At 38.3% G+C, this 21,664-nt stretch overlaps 1 protein-coding gene across 1 annotated transcript in view; it reads left to right on the top strand.

The window, feature by feature from the left end:
* myo9aa (myosin IXAa) overlaps positions 1–21,664 on the top strand; it is a 185,454-nt gene that overhangs the window by 160,182 nt on the left and 3,608 nt on the right. Inside the window, 15 exon segments of the mRNA XM_052146821.1 lie at positions 1,738–1,835; positions 4,204–4,334; positions 4,422–4,633; positions 4,753–4,869; positions 5,217–5,405; positions 6,594–6,641; positions 6,726–6,837; positions 7,099–7,160; positions 9,574–9,766; positions 9,855–9,983; positions 10,091–10,196; positions 11,687–11,818; positions 13,756–13,879; positions 17,830–18,032; positions 20,503–20,645. Coding sequence (XP_052002781.1) covers positions 1,738–1,835; positions 4,204–4,334; positions 4,422–4,633; positions 4,753–4,869; positions 5,217–5,405; positions 6,594–6,641; positions 6,726–6,837; positions 7,099–7,160; positions 9,574–9,766; positions 9,855–9,983; positions 10,091–10,196; positions 11,687–11,818; positions 13,756–13,879; positions 17,830–18,032; positions 20,503–20,645 — 1,999 coding nt within the window.

Genomic DNA, 21,664 nt, shown 5'->3' with positions numbered 1-21,664 from the left:
AAGCAAAATCATCAAAGTAAACATTTCCAGTAAAAATCTCAAAATATTCTTAAAAGAAAGATTAATTAACTTAAATAAATCTAGCTACATTTTTAAAGAGGTAAAAAAAAAAACAATCTGCCAAAGGGAGAAAGAAAAATAAAATTCAAAGGGAAAACAACTTAATTTTTGTCCTTGTCGTTCATTTCTCAGAAATTAAGACTTGGTATCTTATACAATGTTGCTTCTCAAGTAAATGTGTCTTGTTTTAAGGATATTTAGATCATTTTACTGGAATAGAAATGAAATATCAAAGTGTGAAAGATGATTTATCGACATCATAGTGGTGACTTTTGCACATTTGTGTTTATTTAAAACTGAATGAAGCCGTTATAACGTCAAGATATAGGTCAATGCAATAATCTTGTTCAATTTAACAGCGTATAACGTGTAACACTTAATGTGTTAACTTTGACAGCCCTAATTGTAATTCATTTTCAACCAACACCAAAGTCGAACATCTAGAATAGACTAAAATTCACATTTATAACAGCAAACCTGCCACACAGATCTGGATGGTATCTCTCCAGATATATAAGCTCATCTCACATAACGTTTAACCCACAGCACTCTTCAGTATCTGACCACTGTGCTTGCCTAACATAACAGCTATCCTAGTTATAGGCAGCTTCGACTCTACCAAGACTGTGAGATCCTGCTTTCTACACAGCCCCCTTGGAAACAGATCATTGCATGCTTTAGCATCTAACCTCTTTCTCCTGCTCTGCAGCAATCCACCAAGGCTAAGACCATGTACCTGTCATGGCAGCAGTTCAACTCATTCATTCACTTTTCTTCTTTTCTTTCTCTAGCTCTCATTACAGTATGTAATACTCACACTTTCCAGTCATCGTCTATCTTCAGTGAAATGTTTAACATTTTATCCTGTTGTTAAGACATTATTGTTCTTTCTTTCTTACTATGTTGCAAGTCATATGTTATCAATAAAGTTCTGTTTCATTGTCTGCCACTGGTTAGTTTCAGTGCATTAGAGTTAAAGAAGAAATTGATTTAACCACTTAGTGCCTTCAAACTATGTTAAGGAACAACACATGTTCTCATTCCTAAAACGAAGAGGCAAAAATCTCTATTTAATGTGGTAGTATATATATATATATATATATATATATATATATATATATATATATATATATATATGCCATTATTTACTCACCCTCAAGTTGTTTGAAACCCATTTGATTTTCTTTCTTCCATGAAATAGAAAAGAGATGTTTAGAAGAATGTTCACACGGCTCTTTTCCATACAGTGGAAGCATACAGTGACCAGGGGTTGTCAAGCTCCAAAAAGAACTAAAAAGCACCATAAAAGCATCACTAAAGTTGTCTGTATGACTCGAATATTATTTTGCAAGACTTCTGAACTATTTCTGTGCATTGTTATATATATGCCAGATGAAGACGAGCCAATAGTCAATATCCAAAACTACGAATATGATTTGTGACCTCATCAGTGAATGACGACTTAAGTTTCGGCCTTGTCCTATTGTGCTTTTGTGGTGTTTTCTTTGGAGATTTTAAGGGCTTGGTCACAATATGCGTCTGTATGGATTAGATCAGCATGGATGTTCTGCTAAATATCTAGTTTTTGAGTTCACTATGACAGAAGTTTCACTTTTGGGTGAGACAAAACTTTTTGAATGTTTGGTTTTATGTATTGTTCGTAATACTGTCTTTTAGCTGCCCACAGCCACTGAAGAACAGAAAAACGTGCATAAAGCCATGCCATCTGGAGACCTGGGCAAAGACACCATGAGGAAGATCTCTGGAGATGGAAGGTGCTTATGTTTTTTGACACATATAAGCCTGATTTATAGTCGACACAGCTGCTTGTTCGCGAGGTTGCGTGCAATGAAATTTGCGAAATGCACGTTTGTGCCGCAAGCCCTCATTTTGCGCGGCCGTTCTTACTCAAGTTTTTGTGACTCGGGCGAAAAGTGCATGTGGCACTGCATTGAAAATTAACTAATTTCAGGCAACATTGGCTGAAGAAATAAGTTTGTACAGGCACACCTATGATCCCTCCACCCGGATGAAATAAAAAGAAGGGTTTCAAAAGACAAAGATAATTAATCTGTTATGTTACATAAATCAGACATTTGAACAAATCCTTTTGATTTATTATTTTTACGTAGCTTTACCATCTTATGATAACATTGCAGCTCTGTCAGAAATACATAAAAATTAGGTTTATTTTCCGACCATTTCATCTTATGGATAAAGAATCTCCCATAAATAGATATTGACCTTTTTTGCTTTTATGACAAAAGTTTGTAAGACTTTTACATTGCCAAAAAAAAAACAATTAAAGGCACAAAAAACTAAAACAGGTTAATGAACATTAGTTACATTTGCCTTGTTCAGGAAACACGAGCAGAAAAAATGTGTGTGCAAATCGTTAGTAAACCCATTATGGTGGAAATTGTCCCATTAATTTCAGTGGGACAATTTACAAGCATACACACCATTTTTGTTTTGCTCATGTTTCATTATTAAGGTCCAATGAATTTGCTCAGTCACTACACTGCATGTTAGCATTTCTATAAGAGTTTATATGCATGTGAGCATTTCTATAAGAGTTTATATGCATGTGAGCATTTCTATAAGAGTTTATATGCATGTGAGCATTTCTATAAGAGTTTATATGCATGTGAGCATTTCAATGTAAATTGATAAGAATAAAATATAGGAACGGTGCCTTCAGTGCCTTTGAATGAATAGTAGCATTGTAGCTACATTGTAGCATTGCTCTTTAGATTTTGCTCATCTTTTGTATTGCTTGTTTGGAAAACTTAACAAGCGTGTAAGGTCAAGAAATATTCGTTAAGGATTTATACGTGTTCGAGGCATATATACAAGTATTTGTCTAGTGGCTTTTATTGAATACTGAATAAAGACAAGATTGAAGTTTAAACAAAACAAAAAAAAACTATTTAGTTCAATGGGACAATTTGGGTAAGAATGCATTTACACATTTTTCAGAAGGCTCAATGAACTGTCACTTTTTAGTTTGCATATCTGTAAGAGAATATATGAGTGGAAGCATTTCCATGCATATTTTATAAGCATAAAATATATTAGCTGTGCCTTCTACACCTTGAATGTCGCAGAGACTGTTGCATTGCTCTTTAGATTTAAATAGTTTTGTATAGTTTGTGTGAAAAATGTTTAATACTGTAGCATATCTATATGCATGCATACATTTAGAGTATACGGTCAATAAATATACTATTAGCATTTTTAAGTCATGATGCACAAATTCGTCAGGTGCCTTAATATCAAATAAAAACAAAACATGATTGAAGTTTGATGCTTTTATTACAAAGATCCTTGTACTACTTCTCACAACTACTATCTGCTGATTCGGATGATATCTTCTCTGGGCTGCCCCATGTCGTTTCACAGATAGTACAACAGCGGGCACGTCAAGTATAAACGCCTCTAGAAGTTGGGGTGCCAGCCGAAAGTATAAACAAGGCTACTGTCAATAGTGTTATACCTGTAAAAAATACCATGTTATAAGACCAGTTCAACCAGTTAAAACCAGTAAGAAAATGTAAAAAATGCTGTCATTTATTCACCCTCAAAAGTCTATAGCCATATAATAGCTTTGAAAAAACAAACCAAATTTAAGTCATTATTCACTGAAAATGTTGCCTTCGTCTCGTAAATGTCACGTGTTTGTTCATTTAAAAAAAACTGTGCCTTTTAAATGCATCACGCATGTTTGACGGCAAATGTCATTGGTTCTCGCATATCATGTGACTAAACGCAAAGCAAATAGTTTGAAAAACGCAACTGCAGCAGAGATTATCAGTGAACAATGACTAAAATTACCATGTGTTCTTCACACAAAGCTATTGTATGGCCTAAGATTTGGAATATAGCAGATGAGTCATGTGTTCTTCTTTTATGGGGATTTTTGTCCCGTTTGAAGCTTTGCAGTATAAGTCACCGCAAAGTGATGGCTTTTTGCCAAACATCTCCAAAGAAATAAAATAATAAAACAGTGTGAAAACAGACCCTGATATTAGACCTTAAAACAGAATGATATGAGAGGGAGTAAATGAAGATTACATTTTTATTTTGGGGTGAACTATCCCTTTAAATTTTCTCTCTCCGTCTCCACGTACATATTGTCTGTAGGGTACGTGGAAAAATGCGATTCTGGGCAAAGACAAAGCATGGAGAGAAGAAGCCAACGAGAGAGCGGCTGGTGTGTGGCAGTGATACTCTGGACGGAGACGACGCTGAAACTGCACTTCTAATGGAAGAAGGTGAGATGAAAACAGTTATATTAAACATTTCAAGTACATCGAGAACGGTTTTAATCAAAAAACCACTGATTTATTCTGTTTCTTTAGGAGTGGAGTGCCTGTCCCCACCTCGAAGCCCAGATCTGACCTTACAAAGGGAGTTCAAAGAAAACAAAGAGCCGTCCCCTAAAGTGAAGCGTCGACGCAGTGTGAAAATCAGTAATGTGACTCTAGAGCCCGCACAGTGGCAGAACGATGCACGGCAGATACTCACATGTGCCAATGACTACAGGAGCATGAATGACTTCCTCATGAAGAAGGTACGTGACTTCTTGAATGTACTACAAATGTACCTGCTATGTATTTCCTTGACTTGCCCTTACTGTTATGCAACCATTGATATGAGAGAGCCCTCATAACCTTTTTTATAATCTCATAGATCACAGATTTAGACACAGAAGACAGTAAGAAGGACACCATGGTGGATGTTGTGTTCAAAAAGGCACTTAAGGAGTTCCGCTTGAATATCTTCAACTCCTACTCCACAGCTTTAGCTGTAAGTATCTTAATATGCCCTTAATAGGGGGGCCAGGTAGCGTCGAATCTATGGCGTGCTGAGTGACTCAGTCAGGAACTGAGATTCGTCCTCCACCACCTGGATTGAGGCGAGTCACTACGCCACCACGAGGACCTAGAGCGCATTGGGGATTGGGCATTCCAAATTGGGAAGAAAAGGGGAGGGGGAGGAAAAGAAATAAAATAATAATAATAATGCCCTTAATGTACTGTTACTACTCCCAAAGGCTTCACGTCATTTATAGGCATAGTTCATCCAAAAATGAATGAAATCTCCATGAAAGATGTTTGGAAAGTTTTCTCTCTTACTGTTTGGTCTGCATATAGATGGACGATGGAAAGAGCATTCGTTATAAGGATCTCTACGCCCTCTTTGAGCAAATCCTGGAGAAGAACATGCGTCAAGAGCAAAGGGACTGGTGCGAGTCGCCGGTGACAGTCTGGGTCAACACCTTCAAAGTGTTCCTCGATGAGTTCATGATGGAGCACAAACCTCTGGACAGCAGTGTGAGCAAGGTACATTTTCTAAAATGTTTTGTTTGTATGGTCAAACGCCTAAATATGAATATCTTCCAAGGTGTTTTACAAGCCCTAACTATCTTAACCAAGGTTGTCTACCAGCCCTAACCAGCTTAACCAAGGTTGTCTACCAGCCCTAACTAGCTTAACCAAGGTTGTCTACCAGCCCTAACTAGTTTAACCAAGGTGGTCTACCAGCCCTAACTAGTTTAACCAAGGTTGTCTACCAGCCCTAACTAGTTTAACCAAGGTGGTCTACCAGCCCTAACTAGTTTAACCAAGGTTGTATACCAGCCCTCACTAACTTAACCAAGGTTGTCTACCAGCCCTAACTAGTTTAACCAAGGTGGTCTACCAGCCCTAACTATCTTAAACAAGGTTGTCTACCAGCTCTAACTAACTTAACCAAAGGGGTCTACCAGCCCTAACTATCTTAACCAAGGTGGTCTACCAGCCCTAACTAGCTTAACCAATGTTGTCTACCAGCCCAAACTATCTTAACCAAGGTTGTCTACCAGCACAAACTAGCTTAACCAAGGTTGGTATAGTTATATAGTTATAACTATATAGTGGTGGCTCAGTGGTTGAGGCTCAGGGTTACTGACCAGAAGGTCGGGGGTTCAAGCCCCAGCACCACCAAGATGCCACTGTTGGGCCCTTGAGCAAGGCACTTAACTCCAGGTTGCTCCGGGGGGATTGTCCCTGTAATAAGTGCTCTGTAAGTCGCTTTGGATAGAAGCGTCTGCCAAATGCATAAATGTAAATGTAGGTATTTATATATTAATTTTATATATGTATGTATGTAATACAACATAAAATGCGTTTTAAAATAAAAGACGACGTATGAAAGACACCTTGAAATGTAAAGTGTCGCTTTCACCTATCAAAGTTGCAAGGGCAGGATCTAAAGACTTATTTTGTTTTTGTTTGGCACACAAACTTGAGTCGATTTTTGATGCCTAATGCAGTATCAGGGTTGTTGTTTTTTTAATGGAAGCTCCAAAAATGCACATAATGGCAGCATAAAGCTAATTCATATGACTCCAGCGGTTAAATCCATGTCTTCAGAAGAGATATGATAGGTGTGAGTGAGAAACAGATCAATATTTAAGTCCTTTTTTACTATAAAATCTCCTCCCTTCCCAGTAGGAGGAGTTTTAATAATCCGTTTTTTTCCTTCCTTAGGCCCCTAAACCAGACCGCAAGAAGAGAAGGAAAAAGGACACTGATATTGTGAGTGAATCAGAGTCAGAAATGGAATTAACATTTCTGTTTTACATGTAACGAGAGCGACGCTGAGCTTTTTATTCCTTTCAGGTGGAGGAACACAACGGCCACATCTTCAAGTCGACTCAGTACAGCATTCCCACCTACTGCGAGTACTGCTCATCCCTCATCTGGATGATGGACAAAGCGTGTGTCTGTAAACGTGAGTTTAATATCCTCATGAACTCAATTCAGCATAATCAGATTGTTTACCAAAAGACCCATGGCCTCTCTGCTTGAAGAGAGAACAGTTTCCCTTTGTAAAGCAGGATGTTTTCCGGCATGTTACATTGATAGAGGAATGTTTGCTCCCATTTAGAGTTTATTTTAGGCTCCGCTTCATTCATTGCTTTTTTTTTTTTGGGCTGTTTGTTCTGATGTTGTCTGAAAATGAGAATCAATATGATGTCTATGTCTTGTGCAGTGTGCCGGTATGCCTGTCACAGAAAGTGTTGTCAGAAGATGACCACCAAATGCAGCAAGAAGGTAAGGGATTTTTATTTTTTTCCTGGTAATTGCATTCATCTTTGGGAGTCACTTGGATTTAAAATGCGGTGGGGAAAGTTTGAGGCAAATTTGCTGGTTGTGACACCACAAAGTGGCGAAGACTTATCTGCATGAAAACTGTGAATAGTAATTAGATAATTGGGTTATCTTCAAAGAATTTAAAGGGATAGTTCTCCCAAAATGACAAATCTGTCATCATTTACTCATGTTGTTCCAGAGAAGTTTGACTTTGGGATACAAAGGCAATACGTTAGTCTCAGTCACCATTCACTTTCATTGCATCTTTTGTTTCATACTGCATAATTTTCATTTTGGGTCGAACGATCCCTTTAGCATGGTCTGTTACTCTTTTGATAAATAAATATTCTATGTGATGCATGATACCAATGATCAAGTATATACTATATAGTAGAGTATTTGCTCATTTCCAAGTCATAACTGTAATGTAAACAATAGCATTACGATTACAAATATCTAAAATAATTTAAATGATTTCTGTAGCGCATTAAGTGGATACTTTTCAACATAAAGCTCAGTTCTCAGTACTCATTGATTTGAGGGAGCAATCATTCTTGCTGATCAATCATCCAGTTTATCCCAGTTTGGAATGCCCAATTCCCACTACATAGTTGGTCCTCATAGTGGCACAGTTATTCACCTCAATCCGGGTGGCGGAGGACAAGTCTCAGTTGCCTCCGCTTCTGAGACCGTCAATCCGCCCATCTTATCACGTGATTCGTTGTGCATGACAGCGCAGAGACCCACAGCATGTGGAGGCTTCATGCTACTCTCTGTGATCCACGCACCACTTACCAGACGCCCCATTGAGAGCGAGAACCACTAATTGCGACCACAAGGAGGTTACCCCATGTGACTCTACCCTCCCTAACAACCGGGCCAGTTTGGTTGCTAAGGAGATTATATTATTTTATTTTAGTATTTTACATAATTATTTTTAAGATTTGTTTTAATAGTTTTTATTTATTTAGTCTGTTTTTTATTTTACATAACCAAAATTCCCACTGTACTTCAGTGGATGTATATCAGCAGTAGAGAGACCATTACTTTTATTTAATAATTTTTTTAATTAGTTTGTTAATCTCAGGAAATCAAAAAAAAAAATTTTTTATTGTTTAAATATTTTCATATAAAAATACTATTTTATATTATTATTATTATTATTATTATTTATCTAATTTAAATGTTTTCACTTTGAATACGAGGTTTTTTTTAATCAATATTTTATCTCATAAAAAATATTGTATCATTTAAAATATTTTAATATTAAAAATAAAAATTACATAAAATAAAATATAATTTAAAAACTGCAAATAATTGCAATTGGAATTCTTATCATAATTTGTATTAATCATATGATTTTAATAATATACATATAATTGTATTTTTATTTTAGTATTTTATATTATTATTTTAAGATTAGTTTTTATGTATTTATTTATTTATTTTAATCTACTTTTTAGTTTTACTTTACCAAAATTGCCATTGTCCATCAGTGGCAGGACTGTCAAATAAAAATTCTAATTCGAATATCAGTTGGATTTAATAAGAAAAAAAAGCACATTCGAATGCTAAAACTGCATATTCGATTTTGGATGTGTGCCAAGCACTGACGCCGACTTCAGATCGATCACATTCTTGCGCTAAAAAAGGCTAAATGGAAACAGATTAAAAGAAAGCAGGTGTCTCCAGATGCTTTTTAAAGTTCTTTTAATTAGACACAGCATCTAAAAAACAGCACTCCTGCATGAGACGCTGAATAAAAACAAAGGCGTTCATCTTGCGTGCATTTACATAGAAAAACAAATGGATGGTTGCTCAAGTGTTCACAGCTGGTGGAGATCTTTGGCCATTGAGTCTTGCCCTCTTGTTAAGTGTTTCTCAGAATAAGCAATGAGTTGTTTAAACGCTCAACTTGGAAATGTGTGTCTCGAGATCCTTTCTTTCGGTTCCAGTCTGTTGTGTTTCATCTGACTGAACAGCCCCTGGCCTGGGCTCATAGTCTGAGCCACTTCACCACTGACTTGAGCCGGATACCACTGCTATCTGTGAATATATCTAACCTACATATAACTGTAATGATGTAAAAAAAAATATGGTATTTCACTGTTATTATGAAGCTTGAGTCTGGGGTATTATACTGTGTCATCAGTGCAAGTGTAACACCATGTGAACTGTCTATTGAAGTGCTCATTTTACTTTTGACTTAACATTTCAGAACATTGACCAACTAAAACTTTCTATTTATTTATTTTATGCACATTAGCTGAAAATGAAATGCTCTTTTAACAGCCAAGAATGTTATTTGCAATAATATAATGGTGCTGAAATAAAAGATGCTGTCACTTACAGCATGTCTTTTCACTATGTGTAGTTTGACCCTGAGCTGTCGTCGAGGCAGTTTGGTGTGGAGTTGTCCCGTCTTACCAACGACGAGCGAACGGTGCCTTTAGTGGTAGAGAAACTCATCAATTACATTGAAATGCATGGCCTCTATACTGAAGGCATCTACAGGAAGTCTGGGTCCACCAATAAGATAAAGGAGCTAAAGCAGGGTCTGGATACAGGTATGACACATGATGCTCTGTGGTGTCCTGGCTAATGCTTGGAAGTAATGTGTCCAAGTGTTTGATGTTTGTTGTTTTCTCCCCTCAGATGTAAACAGCATGAATCTGGATGACTACAATATTAATGTGATTGCCAGCGTATTCAAGCAGTGGTTGCGTGATTTGCCTAATCCTCTCATGACCTTTGAACTGTATGAGGAATTCCTGAGGGCCATGGGTAAGCAGCTTGTGCTAAACTAGTGTTGACGCTATCTTCTAGGGTTCACAGACTCAATATTTATAGAGAAGACTAAATGTCGGAACATGGTTGTTGATGTTCCTCAGGCCTTCAGGACAAGAAAGAAGTGATTCGAGGTGTTTACTCTGTAATCGACCAGCTCAGCAGAACTCACCTGAACACACTGGAGCGGCTCATTTTCCATCTGGTCAGGTGAGACAATGACTCTAACTTCCCATCACACTAAAATAGTTCAGTGCATTCAGAAAGTATTCAAACCCCTCATTCAAGGACATTCACAGAGTTGTCCCATAGCCACTCTTGTGTTGGTCTTGGCTGTGTGCTTAGGGTCATTGTCCTGTTGGATGGTGAACCTTTGGCCCAGTCTGAGGTCCTGAGCACTCTGGACCAGATTTGCATTAAGGATGTCTCTGTATTTTGCTGCGTTCAGCTTTCCTTCAACCCTGACCAGCCCCCAGTACCTGCAGCTGAAAAACACCCCCACAGCATGATGCTGCCAGTTCTGTCTTAGTTTCATCAAACCAGAGAATCTCATTTCTCACAGTCTGAGAGTCCTTTAGGTGCTTTTTTATGTGTCTTGCACTGAGGAGAGGTGTCCGTCACGTCACTCTGCCATAATGCCCAGATTGGTGGAGGGTCGCAGTGATGGTTGTCCTTCTGCAAGTTTCTCCCATCTCCACACATGATCTCTGGGATGCAAACATGTCTCAGCAAAGGGTCTGTATACTTATGGTAATGTGAAATTTCAGTTTTATATTTTTAATATATTTGCAAAGTTATCAAAATCTGTTTTGTGTGTTGTCATAAGAGGTATAGATTGATGTGATTTTTTTTTTTTTTTTTTTTTTTTAAGCATTTTAACATAAGGCTACATCTTAACAAAATGTGAAAAAAAATGTGGGGTCTTAATACTTTCTGAATACACTGTATATGCAGTATGTATGGATGTATTGATTTCACAGTTTACCTTGGTTTGGAAACAGATAGGTTTTATACCATTGACATCTTATTCACGATATTGTGAAATAGATCAAACCGGCTTTAAAAGGCATCATATATCATTTACGTGAAAAGTTTTTTCCGACTTCCTTATTTTACATTAAACAGTCACTTAAGTTTAAAGGCGAACATGCGTGTGTCGGCAGCAAACGGATTAAGTGCTAATATGCAATGTTAGGATGGGCCGACTGTAAACAGCGCAACAGTAGACCTACAAGGTGTTTAATAAATGAATACTAAATTGTACTAAATATGGTTTACAAAGTAATTTAGGCATACAGGAAATTATACTGTTGCAAAAAATAGACTTCTGAAAAAACTTGAATAATTCATATAATTTTTTGGCGCACAAAAAAAAAAGAAGTACTTCTTCATACATTTTTAAATAATCATTCAAAAATTATGTTTGACATTATGGTATGTAATTGGAATACATGTCATTTTTAATTTTTTAAGTCTAAATGTAGCTATAACTAAACATTAACCTTGTGCAACCCCGTGTCCACATGTGTGGATGTTGGATTTTGGCTTCGCTATTTAATTGGATATTACTTTTTCACTTTACACAGCATTTTTGTTTTCAGTGTGGACCGAGAAATGATTTAGTGCTGGAAACTTCTCACTCCAGACCTTGTTTGGACACTTTGTTAAACCGTTCTGAGCTCTGTTTTTGCTCTCTACAGGATTGCCCTGCAAGAGGAGACCAACCGCATGTCTGCTAATGCGCTGGCCATTGTGTTTGCCCCCTGCATCCTGCGCTGCCCCGACACCATCGACCCTCTGCAGAGCGTTCAGGACATTGGCAAAACCACAGCGTAATGACCAACTCTTACTTCTTACAGTCCGATGGGTCTAGTTCAGACCCACTACTAAAATTCACCAAAGGCTCTAGCACTTATAAGCGAGTTTCAACCCAGAATATAGAGCAGTAGTTCACCCTTAAATGATTATTCTGTCATCATTTACTCACACACAGGTTGTCTCAAATTAGAATGACTTCATTTCTACTGCAGAACACAAACGAAGATATTTTAATAGAGATATGAATAAAGCTCCAAAAAGCACACTTGGGCAGAATAAAGGTAATCCATAAGACTCGAGGGGTTTAACCCATGTCTTCTGAAGCGTTCTAGTTGTTTTTGGGTGAAAACTGACCAAAATATAACTCCTTTTTCACTATAAATGTAAACATCAGTAGCCTCCTTTTCGATCATGATTTCAAGCTCGATTACACTTAATTTACGCCATCTAGCGCTCTGGGCGTGCGTCAAGCACTAGGAAATCATGATCGTGCCTAGAGACTGCAATGATGAGATGCACAGTGAAAAACGAGCTATATTTTGGTCGGTTCTCACCCAAAATCGATTGGATATCTTCAGAAGACATGGGTTAAACCCCTTGAGTCTTATGGATTACCTTTATTCTGCCCAAGTGTGCTTTTTGGAGCTTGACAATTTGGCCACCATTCACTTGCATTGTGTGGACAAACGGGCTTCATATCTCCATTAAAATATCTTGCATATTTTGAGATGAGTAATTGATGAGAGAATTATCATTTTTGGGTAAAATATTCCTTTAAAAGGTGGTCTGTTAAGATCCTGATAAGTGGCTTGCTGTTATACCCACTTATCGGCGTGGACGAAGCATTTTGGTTACTGATGTTATTGTAGAAATGTACTATTTGCAGTCAGCTGATAAATTTATTTTGCAACTGAAAGTCTCTGATAACAGGGGGTTACTGAGAATAAAATAAGTAGTATTTGCTGGTCATGTGATCTAATATGACTTGTATTCTTCTGTAGAACACAAAAGGAGATGTTAGGCAGAATGGCATCTTCAGTCACCATTCACTTCCATGCATCTCCCCCATAGGATTAAAATGAATAGTGAAATTCATAATTTACACTCATGCCCTCCGAGACTTACTTTCTCCTGCAGAACACAAATTAAGATTTTTTAGAAGAATATCTCAGCACTTTAGGTCCTCACAATGCAAGTGAATGGTTACCAGAACTCAGAAGGTCCAAAAATGACGTAAAGGAGGCATAAAAGTAATCCATTAAATCCATGACTTCTGAAGAAATATGATAGGTGTTGGTGAGAAACAGATCAATATTTAAGTCCTTTTTTTTACTATCAGTCTCCACCTTTGACCAGCCCCAAACAGTAGGTGGCTGAATGTGAAAGTCACTTCCACACCAGAATTTGAAAGTGAAAGTGTAGATTTACAGTTAAAAAAGGTCTGTTTCTCACCCGAACCTATCAGATCACTTCTAAAGATATGGATTTTACCACTGGAGTCTTATGGATTACCTTTACACTGTTTTTTTGGGCTTTCAAATTTCTGGTCACCATTCACTTGCATTGTAAGGACCAACAGAGCGGAGATATTCTTATAAAAATCTTTGTGTTCTGCAGAAGATAGAAAGTCACACACATCTGGGATGGCATGAGAGAATTAAAATTTTTGGGTGAACTATCCTTTTGAGTTCCACAGAATAAAGGTCATATGTAGGTTTGGAACTACATGAGGGTGAGCAAATGATGACATCATTTTCTTTTTTTGGGTGAACTATTCTTTAAGCTACGGATATGACAGGATTGTTAGTGTGCATGCTTTTAAACATTTCTCAAATGTACTATTCGTGTCTTTTGGGTCAGAGAATTTTCAATGATGAAATAAAATCACTGAGTGCCCCTTTAAAGCACTGCTCTGATATTTAACACATGATATTGTGTGTTATTTTCAAAGGTGTGTGGAGCTGATCATTTGCGAGCAGATGAATAAGTACAAGGCCAGACTGAAGGACATCAACACTCTGGAGTTTGCAGAGAGCAAAGCCAAGAGTCGGTTAACGGTCATCCGAAGGTCCATGGTAAGAGTTTAACAGCTGAGAGTGTCGGTCATATTTGTACAGACATCCACATGACCTACATAGCCAAACCACAACACTAATTTAGCACAGTAGTACATGTTCATGGGTCTGCCAACAATCATAGCCCTAACACTAACTCTAACCTACCATTGAAATCAGAGGACAACAAGGCGTTGATGCAGGATCATGATCATGGTTCGTTCTGAGCAAAAAAAAATGTTTGTCCCAGTTCAGAAGTTCCATGCCCTCCGAATCCGAATAGTAACCGGTTAGAACAAAATAAAAGAATGGTATAAAAGAGCATTCTCAAGTGACACTTTAAAAGGTAATTGGCTTTATATATACATATAAGACTGACTTTCTCCTGCTGAACACAAACAATGATTTTTAGAATAATATCTCAGCTCTGTAGGTCCATACAATGCAAGTGAATGGCTACCAACATTTTGAAGCTCCAAAAAGCACATAAAAGCATCATAAAAGTAACCCACATGACTCCAGTGTTTAAATTAATATCTTCAGAAGTGATATGTTAGTTGTGGGTGAGAAACAGATCACATTTAATACCTTTTTTACTATAAATTATCCTTCCTGCCCAGGAGGTGGCGATATGCACGAAAAATGGGAATCGCAAAAAAACAAGAAGAATATGAAAGTTAAGAGGTTGATAGTAAAATAGGACTTAAATATGATCTGTTTCTCATATCATATCACTTCTAAAGACATGGATTTAACCACTGAAGTCCTATGGATTACTTTTATGCTGCCTTTATGTGCTTTTTGGAGCTTCAAAATGTGGGTACCCATTCACTTGCATTGTATGGACCTACAGAGCTGAGATATTCTTCTATAAATCTTTGTTTGGGTTCAGCAGAAGAAAGAAAGTCTTATATGGCAAGAGGGTGAGTAAATGATTTTTCATTTTTGGGTGAACTATCCCTTTAATGACAGCACTCAAGCTAACATATTTTTCAAAATCCTAAAACTTTGATTATTTCCAGGTTTAAATTCGATTTCGAATCCCAGATTTAGGGATTACGACATTTTAATGGCAATTTGCGTCAGATTACGGAAGTTAAATGGGGTGCGAACAGTGTTTCGCCGTCACTTTAAGCATGCAGACTATCTCTTTAAAGACCAAAGCATTATTCCATTTCCCACCTGTTGCTACGTCCCCCCCCCCCCATCCTCTGTGATCCAGAAACCCATAATAATCGCTGTTAGATTTATGGGCATAACCCGCAGTTCTGCAGTGGTATGTACTGGATTTATTTACTGTCTGTAACTGTAAGCCATTCACCTATGCCACATCCCAGAGCTGTGTGTTATGTCTGTCCTCATCATCATGGCATACAGATGTTTATGTGAATATCTCAGCCACTTACTGTAGCACATGATTCTTCTTAACAAAATCACCTCGGTTGCATTTCATTGCCGTAATATTGAGCTGCATTACTTTATGAATTTTGGTATAAATGTTTCTGTGGCATCCACTCTGTGTGCTGATATTCATTTCATACTTTTCTTGTCATTTTCTTTTTGGTGATGAGCAGATGAACAGATTATGTTGCTGATGTGAGTCTTTTGCTTTTGTAGTAAATAGTCAGGAGTTAGAATCTGTAAAACAAGGAAACACTTTCTGTGATTGCAGCTGCGCTAATATTAAATCTGAACTTCTTAAAATGATAGTTCACCCCAAAATATGCATACACTCACCTAAAGGATTATTAGGAACACCATACTAATACTGTGTTTGACCCACTTTCGCCTTCAGAACTGCCTTAATTCTACGTGGCATTGATTCAACAAGGTGCTGAAAGCATTCTTTAGAAATGTTGGCCCATATTGATAGGATAGCATCTTGCAGTTGATGGAGATTTGTGGGATGCACATCCAGGGCACGAAGCTCCCGTTCCACCACATCCCAAAGATGCTCTATTGGTTTGAGATCTGGTGACTGTGGGGGCCATTTTAGTACAGTGATCTCATTGTCATGTTCAAGAAACCAATTTGAAATGATTCGAGCTTTGTGACATGGTGCATTATCCTGCTGGAAGTAGCCATCAGAGGATGGGTACATGGTGGCCATAAAGGGATGGACATGGTCAGAAACAATGCTCAGGTAGGCCATGGCATTTAAACGATGCCCAATTGGCACTAAGGGGCCTAAAGTGTGCCAAGAAAACATCCCCCACACCATTACAAGACCACCACCATCCTGCACAGTGGTAACAAGGCATGATGGATCCATGTTCTCATTCTGTTTACGCCAAATTCTGACTCTACCATCTGAATGTCTCAACAGAAATCGAGACTCATCAGACCAGGCAACATTTTTCCAGTCTTCAACTGTCCAATTTTGGTGAGCTCTTGCCAATTGTAGCCTCTTTTTCCTATTTGTAGTGGAGGTGAGTGGTACCCGGTGGGGTCTTCTGCTGTTGTAGCCCATCCGCCTCAAGGTTGTGCGTGTTGTGGCTTCACAAATGCTTTGCTGCATACCTCGGTTGTAACGAGTGGTTATTTCAGGCAAAGTTGCTCTTCTATCAGCTTGAATCAGTCGGCCCATTCTCCTCTGACCTCTAGCATCAACAAGGCATTTTCAGCCCACAGGACTGCCGCATACTGGATGTTTTTCCTTTTCACACCATTCTTTGTAAACCCTAGAAATGGTTGTGCGTGAAAATCCCAGTAACTGAGCAGATTGTGAAATACTCAGACCGGCCCGTCTGGCACCAACAACCATGCCACGCTCAAAATTGCTTAAATCACCTTTCTTTCCCATTCTGACATTCAGTTTGGAGTTCAGGAGATTGTCTTGACCAGGACCACACCCCTAAATGCATTGAAGCAACTGCCATGTGATTGGTTGATTAGATAATTGCATTAATGAGAAATTGAACAGGTGTTCCTAATAATCCTTTAGGTGAGTGTACTTCCCTACTATATAGTATACCAAAAACAGTATGTCAAATGGAGCAGTATGTCCAAATCCTCAGTATTCATAATATAGTAGGTGAGAAATACTCAGATGACCTCACATCTTACTAGATTTAGAAGTGTGCATAAACTGGACGCTGTACTATCCCATAATCCCACAGGAACAGAGGAGACATCTCGTCCAAAGTGGAGAACCGCGAGTCAGGTGTCTCTCTTCAACTGTTTTGTGCTGTATATACCATTAAAGTTGTTCCATGTGGTTACAGTCTACCTGTTTAACAAAGCCAGAGTAAATTATGTTCACAGTATCTCTTATTATGTCATATATTCGGGTCACGGGACATTGCCCACATTCCCAAATGAAGTATGTCCGGGAATGTATTCATACTACTGACCTGTATACTTAAAGAATGTACTTTATTAACGGACGATATGTAGTACATACTCTGACAGGATGCAACTTTGGACGCAGCCTTTTTCGTCATTCACCCTCATGTTGTTCCAAACCCATATGTCGGGCCTGGGTAGCTCAGCGAGTATTGACGCTGACTACCACTCCTGGAGTCGCGAGTCGTATCCAGGGTGTGCTGAGTGACTCCAGCTAGGTCTCCTAAGCAACCAAATTGGCCCGGTTGCTAGGGATGATAGTCACATGGGGTAACCACTTCGTGGTCGCGATTAGTGGTTCTCGCTCTCAATAGGGTGCGTAGTAAATTGTGCGTGGATCACGGAGAGTAGCATGAGCCTCCACATGCTGTGAGTCTCCGCAGTGTCGTGCACGACGAGCCACGTGATAAAATGCGTGGATTGCCGGTCTTAGAAGTGGAGGCAACTGAGTCTTGTTCTCCACCACCCGGATTGAGGTGAGTAACCGTTCCACCACGAAGACCTACTGAGTAGTGGGAATTGGGCATTCCAAATTGGGAGAAATGGGGATACTGGAGAAATGGGGGGTCTTAATATCTATCAGTTCCACATATCATTAGTGGCATGTTTTGTGTTTTGTTTGACAGGGTAAAAGTCAAGTGCAAAGGGTGAGGTATCAAACACCATCTCCTCCAGTGAGTCCACGATCTCCGACCGCTCCGGAGCTGATGCAGGAGATTGGAGATGAGGAAGCCGGCAGAGTTCCAGAGACCTCTGAGCATCAACATGTCGCCATGCAGCAGGAAGAGAGAGTTCTGACTGAACAGATTGAAAGCCTGCAGAAAGAGAAGTAATACCAGTAGCTTTAGCATCTCTGAATCACATATAAAATAGCTCAGAAATGAAAGCTGAAGTGTGTCATTTCTGTGGCACCAGCATCACCTAATTGAATTGCAGAATCAAGCACCCCCATCTTCTATTGTTTGTACATACAGATAGTCCCATCCCAAACTCACACGATTGGTTAGCTGTCTTGCTTTGCTCTGACAAACTGAACAATGTTTTTAAACGTATGGTTTACTTATAGATGCAAATGTAACAATGGAAAACATTGCACATGTCAGCTTTAAGGTAGAAAGTTACACTATTAGTAAGTGCATATTTGGAATAGCATATTGTACTTCTATAGTACTCAATACTATTTGTGCATTATACTACATGTTTGCTTTACGTACATTTTATGTAGACAGTATACAGTGACCTTGGAATACCCAGATGACCTACTACATTCACCAAAATGTGCAGTATACTGTATACTGTACTACATATCCTCATGGTCAAATATGATGAATAAAAGGAAGCAATAATTTACATTTATGCATTTGGCAGACGCTTTTATCCAAAGCGACTTACAGTGCACTTATTACAGGGACAATTCCCCCGGAACAATCTGGAGTTAAGTGTCTTGCTCAAGGACACAATGGTTGTGGCTGTGGGGATCGAACCAGCAACCTTCTGATTACCAGTGCTTTAGTCCACTATGCCACCACCACTCCATATCAATATCAACCTTGATTTTCAGCATGTCTTTAAAAGCCAAAAATTAAGACATTTTCACACAAAATTGATTGGATTAAAAGTGCACAATGATCACTCACTGAAGTAAACATGTAACTTGTATACCGCTGTTTGAATCGTTTATAGTAGCTTGGTACTCATCTCTCTGAAAACCCTGAATTCTGATTGTTCGATCACTGCGTTTTGTGACCAAATTTTGTTTAACCTAATGCAACCCTGCGTACACATGCGTGGACATTTATTTTGGCTTCGCTTTATGCAACGCATAACTTAATTTCATTTAAACAGACTGATCTCAGTTCAGGAGACTCTGTGCCATGTGACAAAACAATATGGTGCCGACCAAAATGGCCAACAAAACTACATCTGGTACGAAACTTCATTAAGTTTTAACATTGAAACCTGTTTGAGTCTCTAGTTTCATCCGATATGCCTTTTAATAAATGTGAGCGATTTATCACGAAGCGGCATGCTACTCAACACAATGACCACTAATGTGTTCTTTTGCACATCTTCTCCTTAGAAATCCTATATTTACTGTGCATTATTACAGTGAGAATAAATGGCTCCATACAAAAGCTGACAACTTTGCTTTCAGAGGCTATTTATGGAGTTAGGATGAAAATAAGGTGCATTTCAAACTGTCATTCACTAAATAGGGAGCAAGGGAGCATCCTATAGCTCTCTGTGCAGCTAAGTGCATTCACTCCTATCCAACCAAAAGTTCAGTTTCAGGCTGCAGATGATGTTTGGACCACTCGACATGTTTGGCAGACATGGTACAACAGTAATCAGTACATAGATTCAGAATTGATCATGCATAATTTTATTTTAACATGGTTGGCAGTGATTGGATGATGCTGGACATTACATTGAATCAGAATTATGCAAATTTCTGATGTAATGTCTGCAATGTCAAAAACATGAATAACCAACAATCCTGGAAACATAATAAACAATATGATTAAAAAAAAAAAACATTCTATAGCTTGGTATTATTTAAAATTTCACAGCTTACTCCCGCTGTCCACATATGTTGCCATCAATTTTAAGGAAAACTCTTTGCTCTACAAATTTAAAAAAAAAAAAAAATAATAATAATAATCATTTTGTTTTGCATGTTTATTAGGTGCTACGAGTTACAAATCAAAAAGGCAAATTGAAAATGCACACAGCAGTCACGCTCTGGTCTCGGGACAAGGACCGTTAAACTGTGTAATTGAGCATTGTTCCAGGCAACTCATTTCCTGCATAGCTGTGCTAGTTTCATATCTCGTGTATATTTATTATGGAGTGGTGGTGGCATAGTGGGCTAAAGCACATAACTGGTAATCAGAAGGTCGCTGGTTCGATCCCCACAGCCACCAACATTGTGTCCTTGAGCAAGGCACTTAACTCCAGGTTGCTCCGGGGGGATTGTCCCTGTAATAAGTGCACTGTAAGTCGCTTTGGCTAAAAGCGTCTGCCAAATGCATAAATATAAATGTAAATATTCCATGGTCTCTCGATTATCACAATAAAATAATTTCAACTCAAATGAGCACTTTGCATCACGTCTTGATAACCCTGTTGGGGTTTGTTTTGCGATACCGACCAGCTGACTGTACATGATCCCTTACATGCTGCATACTGCTTCACCTATTTTGGGAAAATAGTAGGCAATGTTCAGTAAGCAGTACACTAGCATTTCATTCTGAACAGAAATACATTTAAAGAGTTTTATTTGATGTTCTTCTCTTAAGGGAGGAGTTGACGTTTGAGATGCTGGCTCTGGAGCCGCGAGCATCAGATGATGAGACGCTGGAGTCGGAGGCCTCTATAGGTACAGCAGACAGCTCTGAAAACCTCAATGTGGATTCTGAGGGAGCCGCCTCGGACTTCTCTGGTGAGTCAATCTACAGTGTTGGAGAAGCTACTTTGAAAGCTTTTGAAGCCTCTTGAGCTAAAGCTACTCATACGTTAATGTTGTAAAACCATAGTCAAGCTAGCCCTTTTAAAACAGTAGTTTGCTATGTTACTAGAAAAAGTAGATAACTACTTTAAAGCTATTTAAAGAGGCAGTGTCTTTTTACATATATAACAATCCAATGCTATAATTTATTCTGCAGTAAATGTATTCAGTCTTGATTTGGCAGGAAAACATTAAACAGATACATTTACACAAAATATGTCTAATAAAATATATTTACAGGGTTACAGGGTTCTTGACATTTCTTCAATTATGTTTTCTAAAATGTGAAGGTCATAAAAAGTCTTAAATATTTTAAAGGTGCACTCAGTAACTTTTTTTGTATTTGTGTCATCTTGGACTTACATTGACACCTAGTGGCTTGGATGCAGCATCATTTAATATCAATAGTTTTAGTTTCAGATGCCATTGTAGAAATATAGTATTCACAGTCAGCCATGATGACTTTAATCAATGAGTGAAAGTGTCAAATAACAGGACGGTTACTGAGATTAAGCTGAGTAGTATTTGGCTGATCATGTGATTCTAATATGGCCGCCCACATGTGTGGACCCTCTCCATGTAGAATAAAACAGCTTTTATAAGGTTAGTGATATGACTGGAGTCTTCATTTTAATGTGAGTGCTCATGATTTACTACATATACTGCAAAATTACAATTCACGTCAAACTTTACTGAATGAACCTTTAAATGGTTTAACAAAAGACATAATTATCATTTAAAGAGGTCTTAAATTTGTAGACATATTGACCAGAATCGCAATGCGGCCCTAATTTGATTTATTAAACTTTAAAAAGGCTACGATTCAATTTAATAAATGTATAGTCTGCGTGCGCTGCGGGGATCAAAGAGAAAAGCTTGCGGGAAACTCGCAATCAATGAGTACTGGAGATTTACGACAAGCGATCAGTGACAATTGATGAATTATGACAATG

The sequence above is a fragment of the Xyrauchen texanus genome, chromosome 2, assembly GCF_025860055.1.
Source record: "Xyrauchen texanus isolate HMW12.3.18 chromosome 2, RBS_HiC_50CHRs, whole genome shotgun sequence".
Classification (NCBI taxonomy): domain Eukaryota; kingdom Metazoa; phylum Chordata; class Actinopteri; order Cypriniformes; family Catostomidae; genus Xyrauchen; species Xyrauchen texanus.
Note: the sequence above shows the minus strand (reverse complement) of the source record. Positions and strands in the feature narration are given on the sequence as shown.